The sequence below is a fragment of the Vigna angularis genome, chromosome 10 (assembly GCF_016808095.1).
Source record: "Vigna angularis cultivar LongXiaoDou No.4 chromosome 10, ASM1680809v1, whole genome shotgun sequence".
NCBI classification, from domain to species: Eukaryota; Viridiplantae; Streptophyta; class Magnoliopsida; order Fabales; family Fabaceae; genus Vigna; species Vigna angularis.
Genome location: NC_068979.1, coordinates 26,482,566 through 26,493,449, shown reverse-complemented (window position 1 = coordinate 26,493,449; position 10,884 = coordinate 26,482,566). Strand labels below are relative to the sequence as shown.

The 10,884-nt window shown below is 30.4% G+C and overlaps 1 protein-coding gene and 1 pseudogene across 1 annotated transcript; both read right to left on the bottom strand.

Moving 5' to 3' along the window:
• Nucleotides 1-470: 470 nt before the first annotated feature.
• On the bottom strand, nt 471-2,592 carry LOC108334940 (xylan glycosyltransferase MUCI21-like; annotated as a pseudogene).
• Nucleotides 2,593-9,501: 6,909 nt separating this feature from the next.
• LOC108334938 (xylan glycosyltransferase MUCI21) lies at nt 9,502-10,677 on the bottom strand. The gene has a single exon (XM_017570858.1). The coding sequence runs from the start codon at nt 10,675-10,677 to the stop codon at nt 9,502-9,504; it is 1,176 nt and encodes a 391-aa protein (XP_017426347.1).
• Nucleotides 10,678-10,884: the final 207 nt, after the last annotated feature.

Below are 10,884 nucleotides of genomic sequence, written 5' to 3'. Positions count from 1 at the left end.
TCTAATTACATTAAAATTATTAGTTAATCAATTAATGAATTTGTACTTTCATTATAAAAATAAAAATGTAGAATGATATTATATTGTTAGAAAAATTTAAATTAATGTTTGTTAGAGTTTTAATTTGTATTCTTGTCTTATTTTTAACAATTGTTTTTCACAATATGAATATGATTAACACCGTGTTACAATATTATTTAGTTTTATGTTATTTATTTATGTTACATGCATACATAATTATTAAAATATTAAGGGATGCATACTTTTTTAAATCATTTGAGGATGACAAAATTTTAAATTTTCAAATTTTAATATAAGTCAATACTTTTAATGTAATAATAATTAATTTTACTAATATTATTTTAACGAACTTCTGAATATTGATTAAAAACTCAATTTATAAATCGAAATACCTAATAAAAAAAAACAAAGATGTGTGTGTGTGTTTGATAACTGAAATATCTATCTAACTAATTAACTTTGGTGATGAATATTTTGGCCTTCTCATGAGCTTTTATCAAAGAGTTTCTAAATCTAGGTATATCAATGGTAACATTTTGATGAGTCCAATGTAGCCTTTTCTGAGGCCATTTGGCTTGAAAAGCACCTGGGTTCTTGACCACCAAGCTATCAGCACCATATTTCTCGAACAAGCTGCTCTCATTCACCTCAATCTTGTACTCCAAGTATTCCACCCCCAAATACTTTGGTGGTTTCTCATAGTAAGTTCTCGAAACCCATTCAAGTCCAATTGGCACACTTGAACCAACACTGACCCTTCCCTCATGAACAAAAAATTTGTTAACCCTGCTCCATGCACCCCCAACAACACATCACTGCCATGAACCACCCCATACACTTTCTCCATAGGAGTGCTTCTTGATGCCTCAAACACATGCACGATAAACCCTAATTCCTCAGCCACCTTTATCACATCTTCTTCGTTCATAATCGCTCGGCTCGCAGTTCTACTGATCAATGTCAAATGAGGCTTCTCGTTTTCTTTTGTGTACATAAATGGGGTACCCAATTTAGTGTATACTTTCCCTAGGAATGCACGGAAATCTATAAGTGTTTTAGGGTTTGGTAGCATTAATTTTGGGTCTATGATCATGGGTCCATGCTTCATCAACCCTACGGTGGCTGATGGGAAACAATGCACCGTTGATAGATTGTTTGCGTCGATGATCGGACGGTCGGGACTAAACGCAGATAATAACTCTGCGTACTTTTGAAACCACCACATCTTACCCTCCGTCACCACAAGTGTTACATCTTGATTAGGGTATAGTGAATTGGTGGTGATGAAGAGTGGGATGAAGATTTCGTTTATTTCATGGTAATGGTTTCCGGTGTACCCGGCCGCACTGAATACGAGGGCTGGGGTATGGTGTGTGACATTGCATGATAGCTTGGGTTGGGCTACAATTAGATTGAGTTCTTTCACAAAGGACATTGCTGCTTTGTCACTTTTACGAGGGTAAGGACGGAATTTCAATACTGCATGGGATTTATTCTGTGTGTGAAGATTCACAGCAAAGATTGTTGAGGATGTTGGATCTAAAAGCGTTGAGCCGTTGATTGTGCAAAGATCATATTCTTTATGAGAGTAGTCACAAGTGATTGCAGCAGCACTAACGTTTACATTCCGATCAAGGACCCGTAGAGAAATTGATAGCTTGGTCCTTAATTTCACATTCCATATATTTTTATCTGTGTACAAAAAATTGAATTATTGTTATATAAATAATAGTTTAGACCTTTATTGTATGGTTTCTAAACTTTTCTTCTAATATAGTGTTGTTTGTCACTTGACCGAATTTATTTATATTTTCATGCCTTTATTATTATTTAATATTATTATTGTTTATTCATAAATTATTTATTAATGTCATGTTTATTTATTTATATTAATTTATGAATAGACAATAGTAATATTAAATATATGAATTAAATATTGATAATGGTAATAAATATATTTTGACAATAGTACACTTATATTAATAAGTGAAAATAACGTAATGTAATATGTTGAATATTCTATGTAATATTATAATAATAATAATTAATCTTTCATACTTATAAAATGATATAAAAATTAATTGTGTGCATAATATACTAAATACATTTTTTATCAATTTGGTTTGGGTATAAAATGATAGATTCATATTATTTATAATTTAATGTGAAATAAAGTTATATGTACTTTCATAGATAAAGTAGTATTTGTGAAAAAGTAATGATAATTTAACAAAATATTCTGAAAACTTAATAATCTAATATAATGACTGTTTGAGTACGTAGTTAACATCTTTCTTACTTTTAGCTATCTTAATACAAATAGTTAATGCACTATATTAAAAGAAGAAGAAGAAGAAAATTCTATCTTGTACAATAAACTTGGTATATAGCAATCTAATATAATGTAGTATTTGTGGAATAATCTTAATATATTAGAGAAGAAAAATTAAAGCAATGTAGGATTTGTAGATTACCTCCTATGGCAATAATCTGGAGAAAAAAGATGAACACCATTGCTCCAAAACACAAAGCAAACATTGACAATCTCGTGCTCTTCAATTCCTCCTCCATTGATTTTGCTGATTAGAAAGCAATGTTTAGCAGAAGTTTTATCAATAACACACTGATTTATAACAAAGAAAAAATAACAAATCAAAATTGAAGCTGTTGAAAATAAATTGATTATCTAAATAGAAAATTGAATTCCTTATTTAGTGACATACTCACTTTGTATGTTTGGCTTGTCCTCTTTTTCCACTCTATTCCTCTTAGTCATGTTGATGTAACTCTTAAGATGAAGAACAATTGGATCTTTGATGGCTGATTGGATAAGAAATATTATGGAGCCATGTTGGCTTTTATATATAAGAATTGATATCCTTTCATTTTGCACCATTAAAATTATCTCTTTAACAACCTTTGATAAAATGAAATATAATACATCTTGAATTCAATGTTGTTATTAACTAGTTCATATATATATATATATATATATATATATATATATATATATATATATATATATATATATATATATATATTATATAATTTCATTTAATTAAAAATTACTCAAAAATATATGCGTTTTAATTATTAGATAATATATTTATAAAACTTAATGATGTGAAATTTGTCAAAAATAATGATTAACATATAATATAATAATCTTTAACTATTAGATTAATTAAATTATATTTTATACAAATTTATTAAAAATTTAATGCAGCTAAATCTTATGCATAATATAATGGGATTGTATATATCACTCCAAAATATTTGTCAAGAGTCCAATAACTAAAATTTATATATTACAAGCCCTTTGACTTTTGTTTTAATGAATAAAATTTGATCCTTACCGTACTTATTTCAAGTCAAAGAAGGAACTCTTTAGCAGTGAAATGTAAAAGAGAAAATCATGTAAGAATATAAGTAAACCCACCTTTAATTCTTGAATTTGTAAAACATTGTAGTAATAGTTTTGGAATTTATATTTTTTTTATAGGAAATTAAAATAATAATGATTTCAATTTTAGAAAATTATTTTATATTTTTATAACTCTACAAACTCTTATGAGAATGTTTGAAAGGTTCAAAGATTAAAATAAAATCAATTAAAGGTTTACTCACCTCTAACTTATAGTTTCCCGCTCTAATTTTCATTACATGTAATTGGGGGGTTCAGTGGTGTGACCTTTGATATTTTGGTGGTCTCACATCTCATTAATTTCATTTTTAATTATATGTGGTTGAGTTTATGAGTTGTCATTATTGCTAGCTTTTCCTTATCAACATTTCATTAATGAATTTGAAATTTTATTAAACATATATTAAAGCTTAAATATATTTTATAAATAATATAATGATTACTTTAAAACTATAAAAACTGATATTAGTTGATAAGAGAAACTAGTCAAGGTTACATTTGTAACATCTATATTAGCATCAAAGATTACAACTATATCCAACATTCTTAATATATATATATATATATATATATATATATATATATATATATATATATATATATATATATATATATATATATATATATAGGTGCTAACGTACGTCGATTTTTCAGTTAGTACATTTTAGCAATGTGTATCAGATTTTAGTAGACGAAAATACTCTTATATATCATGAACTCTAAGTTTTAAGGTTAATGGTATTTTAATAATTTTCATTCTCAAAACTAAAAAAAATGCTCACCTCTCTCATTCCTCCCAACCCTTTTTCTTTCATCTCTCACACTCCAACCTTTTCTCTGTCATTCTTACTGTAGTCCCAATTAAAAAAATCAGAAACACTTGTTGTTAAACAATTTGTCTTTGTAAAGAGTTGAGTCATTGACATATTCACCTTCAAGCAAAGGTTCATTCAAGATCTCTTCAATTTCACCATCTTCACTAACCTCTCTAATTTCATCATCTGCATAGGTTGAATCATCATTTCTAAAAAAACCCTCCAGGCCAATTACCAATTCCTTTGGATGTCATTGTACTTGTGAAAATTAGATAAAATTATATACAACAAAAATTATAAAATGAAAACTCATTATAAAATCATTTTTTGTAAGAAATTGTTTAACGAGTGTTTCTGATTTTTTCACAAGCCAATTACCAATTCCTTTGATGTCATTATGCTTGTGAAAATTAGATAAAATTAGATAAGAAAAAAATTATAAAATGAAAACTCATTATAAAATCATTTTTTGTAAGAAATTGTTTAAGAGCGAGTATTTCTGATTTTTTTTTTCCAGGTCAATTACCAATTCCTTTATGCTTGTGAAAATTGGATAAAATTAGATAAGACAAAAATTATAAAATGAAAACTCATTATAAAATCATTTTTTGTAAGATTGTTTAACAACCAGTGTTTCTGATTTTTTTCAGTGGATGATAGTGAAAATGTTGGAGTGAGAGAGATGAAAGAGAAAGGGTTGAGAGGAATGAGGGAGGTGGTGAACAAGGGTTTACGGGTTTCTTTTTTTTTAGTTTTGAGAATGAAAATTATTAAAATACTCTTAACCTTAAAATTAGAATCCATGTTATATAAGGGTATTTTTGTCTACTAAAACCTGGTACACATTGTTAAAATGTACCAACTGAAAAACAAGCATACGCGCAACTCCATATATATATATATATATATATATATATATATATATATATATATATATATATATATATATATATATATATATATATATATATATATATATATATATATATATATATATATTCTTTAAAATCTCCCAATAATTTAAACAAATATTTTTATGTAATAAAGTTTTTCAAAATACAACGAAGTAAGAAAAATAGGAAATGTTCAAAAAGATTACGTATAAGACATCAACAATATGACATCAACAATATCATCTCAAAGTTATGACGTCCAATCTCTTCTGCAATATTATTTGCACATATATTATATAATTATAATAGGTAAATGAACCATAAATCACAACCCACCTATCCAAAAAAAATGACAAATTAAGATAAATCATATTAATTTAAATTAAATAACATATACTTTTATTTTTCTAATTAAAAGACATTAAACAATAACATATAATTCAACATTCAATTTATCACTCCAATTCATATACAACTGATTGTTTGATTCAATTTTCGAAAGCCACTTGTATTAAGTAGATTCAAAAATCATACACTTGTCATCTTCATTCCTGCTTTACAGGTATTTTAGTTGGACATATTCCCTTTTACACAGCATCACACAATAAAATTTATGCTTGCAAGTTTAGTTAATTACTACAACTACTATTATAGAACCTTCTTGAACTCTCACAACTAATATCTTTCTCTTTATAAGTAGAATTATAATAGAATGAGTATAATCCCCTCAAATTCTCATCAATACACTATCTAACACCTTGTGATTTGGTTAGTTGGTTGTCATTAGTCGGGCAAACAAAGTCCTGCTTGTTTGCCCCTTATTCTTCATCCTTCAAAAACTTCAAAATCAGGTTCTTTATGATCATAGTGAACCTATATAGACGTCAATACTTCTATACTTATGGTATGCTGAATTTTCTCTTTTATTGGACACAAAATGATGTTAGGTATCTAGAGTGGTCGACAGGTATAATGATCAAAGAGGATAGAAAAATGCTAGGAATCCTTCACGAGTTTCTCTACCTGCTACGTACTAGAAAAATCGTTGAAGTCCTTACGTCAACATAAACTTAGACTAACTTGTTCGGTATGTTTTTTATTTTCATAGGTTAGAACCAAGGGTTATCTAATTTGAATATTTCTTGGTGTTTGTAGTGATTATGGCGTAAGTAGAGGTTAAGTTGAGAACAAGAAAAATGGTGGTAGAGGACCTTCTACTGTCGGCTTGACTATAGTCCCCATGATCTCCACCCACCCTTATTGGGGCAGGGAAAGGAAGGAAGAGGAATAAGCATTCTAACCTAGAGTATGCCCAGAACTCTAGGATACAGATGAAGGATCGGGTGGTATGGCCAGAACCCAACTCGGCTTGCCCAAATACATATGCATGTCCTTGACCGAAGATGACACACGTTTGATTGACGAGAGCACCCCTTATGCTTTAATGGACGCTTTTGTAGAGCTCCAAAGCACTCATCTATGGCCATCAACCTACAAATCTTCCAAAAAAGGAAGTGTCTTGATGGAGAGAAAGCAAAGATTGTGATCGAGTTGGTTGAACTAAGGACGGAGGCATAAGGGGTCGCAACTAAAAGAAGGGAATGGGAGAAGAAGAGATGTCAGCATTTCTTGACCTTCAAGTCTTTGAAGAATCACTGCTTTGAGGATAAAATGAAAGAGAATAAAGCCAAAAAGGCATTGTAGTAGATGACTACGACCTAGTTGAGCATTTCTTGAGTGAAAACTATTTTTGAAGAAAAAAAGCACTACACCAAGAATATCAATTTGATCATTTCAACAGTCCCTAGTTTCCTAAATCACATAATCAAATATGTTATTTTCTGGTCTAATGTTGAACGGTACTAGTGTAACATTGAGCACAAGCTTGGTTGTGCAAGTCTAGAAACATTTTCACTCCAAACCACCGAACACCCATTACCATTGAGCAACAATTTTTATCAATGGTCTAGCGCTAAATGAGACGTTTTCTGATCCTCTAATTTGTTTGAAGTGGTTTTACCATGATTTTTATGTGTATTTAATATGGATTGTGATGTGTCATTGATTAATAACATGGTTGTGAACATGTATGGTGAATGTTGTGAAAGGAATTTCAAGGAGAAGCTTCTTGTAATGGTTTCAATTGTGTATGCATTGATGTATGAATTTCGTATTGGGAGTTATCTTGATGCTCTAATAACCATCCAATCTAGGGTGAGGTATGTGGTGAGAGGAGTAGGAGGTTCTAATCTAGGGATTTTACCTTGGTCGAAGGCGTTATAAAACAAATCTTATGTGTAGTAGGGTGAAACTCATTGGCAATGACACCATAGAGTAGTAGAGGTCACCACAAGTGCATAACTCGCTAGAATCTGATATTAATAATGTATTTAAATGGTCCAAACTAACATGAATGATTGTATGTCTTAGGATTTGTTGATGTGATTGTTATTTGTGTTAATATATATATATATATATATATATATATATATATATATATGTCGTATTATTTCTCTTTTTGGTACATTAGCTTACCCTTTCTTCTTTATTTGTGTGCTTGTTTGTTCTTATGTTTGCAATGATTGATAACGATTGATTTTAGGTATTTTTGAGTGTATATTTTGATTAATAAATCAATTTCTTCAAAGCTTTTACCTTGTTTTACCCTCAAGTTTAGTGTACTTTCATGTTTTCTTTTTTTTAGTTAGTATATACTTGTTTTACCTCTAATCTCTTTTTAAGTGTGTGAAATAATAAAATAGGAAGCAATTCTGGTGGAGAAAAACAAGATAGAAATCAAGGAAGCAAGATTAGACAACAAAAGATGGATTTTAGGTAAATACCCTCACTATGTGCCACAAGAGCCACGTTCGATGCTGCAAAACACAATATGCAAAATTATTTTGGTGGCACTATTCATATGGCATTGTTCACTATTCACTTGGCATTGTTCACTTGTTGGGAGACATTATTCATTCGTTGGATGAGGTGACCAACTCGTTGGACAAGAATTGAAGCTCATTAGGCAAGAATTGATGCTCGTTATGCGAGTATGTCAATTCAGAAACGTGAAAATGAGTATTTAATCATATTTTTACCTATAGCAACTAAGAGAGACCCTTGGAGGTTTGGGGTGTTGGGAAGCTCTCCCTTTTCCTCCTTGGGTTTCAATATTAATCAATGATGATTTTGCCCCTTTTTTGTGTTGAGGAGGAAGATGGATCACAAATTGGAGGTGTTGAGGTGAATGGGAAACACAATTAAAGCATGGAGCAGCGGTAAAGAACCTTGGGAAAAAGCGTATTCAATTTCTTTCTTATGTATTTAATTGTAGAATCGTAAGTTCACCACCATGGAAGGTTATTCGTATTTGTTGAGATTATTTTTTAGTTTTGAGAATGAAAATTATTTAAATATCCTTTACCTTAAAACTTAGAATCCATAATATATATATATATATATATATATATATATATATATATATATATATATATATATATATATATGAAGGTATTTTTGTTTACAAAACCCGACTCACATTACATTACTAAAATGTACCAATTAAAAAACGTACTGAAATTAGCAAATCCCGTATTAATTTCGTTTGATGTATATGTATTATTTTTGGAATACATGTAAAAGTTAATAAAGAACTGCATAAACTATCGGGACATAATTCTTTATGGCTTGACTGTGTCTTAATTAAGTGGTAAAATTAGGAACAATCATATTGACTTGGAACAAAGAATGATTATAATGATCCCTTCTAATAATAAATCGAAATATGTAATTCAACTTTAATTGTAAAAACTATTTACTTTAACTGTAAACAAGAGAAAAACTCTGATATATATACGTAACTCATCCAAAGAAAAACATTCATGAAGGAGATATCGGATTTGATTTTTCAAAAGTTATATAATACAAAAATACTTAAGTTTTCAATCTATTGTAAATTTAATTATTTTTAATTGATTATTTATTATTTATTTTATTTATTAGATAACTCATAATTATTCTTTGTTTCATATTAAAAAAAATTGAGATTTTGTGGTTAACACAAAATAATACACTTATATTGTTTTACATTAATCATAATATTATATTTTATTAATTACATGTAAAGACAATAAAATAAGACAAGAAAAGTCCCATATCACTCAATTGAAAAAAAAAACATTAAATGATAAGAATTCAAATAAAAAATATAAATTTTTTTAGTAACTAATAAACTGAATTTTTTAAAAAAAGTTTAATTAAAAATACTCAAATTTATAAAAGACTTAAAATTGAATTAAATGTAGTAAATAAATATAATGATTTGTAACAAGTCCTTGTGATGTTGTCTCTACGATCGTATAAGTTGTTTTGCCTTCTTGTAAGCTTTGTTGAGGTATATCCTAAACCTAACCAAATCCAATCTGAGGTTCTGCTCTTTCAAATAAACATTCATGGTGGTTTGGGACCATGGTCTCCCATTGAGAAAATGATTAGGGTTCTTGATCATCACATCTTCTTTGCCATATTTCTCAATGAGGCTACTCTCTTGAGCCCTAACCCTATACTCCATGTAATTCAACCCCATTTTGGCTAGGTTGCCAAAGCACATTTCAGCTACCGATTCCAACCCTAATGGAACCACCTGGATCAACACAGACCCTGGTTTCAGAAACAATGAGTGTGTGAGTGCCGCACCATGGATACCAACCATTGCATGACTTGAACCAATCACTGCAAAAGCTTTGCTCAATGGAGTTGAAGGTGTTGGCTCAAACACAATCACATCAAAACCAACCCTTTGCATCTCCATTTTCACTTCTTCCATGTTTAGCAACAATCGACCATCCCCACTCGACCGATTCAGCAACACAAGACGAGGTCGTGGAAAACTATTCAATGAGACATTGTTGTCATTACCACCAAATGTTTTCCTTAAAAATGCATGAAAATCATGAAGTGACTTAGGGTTTGGCATTAGTTCCGGTTTTATGGTCATGAATCCATGTGACACCAGGCCAAGGGTTGCATGAGGAAAACAATGAGTTTTGTTATCGTTATCTAGGTCAACGATGGGGTGCTTGCTAAATTGACGAAGTAAAGTTGCATACTTGTTGACCCACCAATCACGAGCCTTAGAAATCACAAGCACCACGTCTTTATCATGGAAGAAAGAATTGAGGGTGATAAATAGAGGGATGAACCCGTCATTGAAGTCGTGGAAGAAGTTTCCCGTGTACCCTCCCGCACTGAATACCAACGCAGGGGCTTCGTGCTTGACGCGGCACGATGGGATTGGTCTGCCTGCGGTGATGGTCAACTCCTTGATCCTTGACATTACAGGACTATCGAATTTTCTAGGATAAGGACGGATTTTTGTGGCCGTTTGATTTGGATCGACTGTGGTGGGACGTTGGATGAAGAAAGTGGAGGTGGTGGGGTTCAGGGTTGTTGCCACGTTGGTGGTGCAGATGTCATAAGCATAATGGGAACGGTCGCAGGTGATTTCTCTCGGTGGAGGAGCCATTTCCTTCATCAGCGCTGTGCCATGTTTGCTTGTGTTCAATTCTAATTCAATCATATCTCGTTCGGTTTCTGTTACTATCCAAACTACACTTTAAAAAAAAAATAGGTTTATAATTTGGAATATGCTTCAATATTTAAAGTACAGTTATATTATTATAATTAAAAACCTAATAACTAAAGTTCTAACAAGTTGATAATTTTTATGGAG

Coding starts and splice junctions, on each gene's coding strand:
- LOC108334938 (XM_017570858.1), bottom strand. CDS start 10,677: ATGGCTCCTCCACCGAGAGAAATCACCTGCGACCGTTCCCATTATGCT.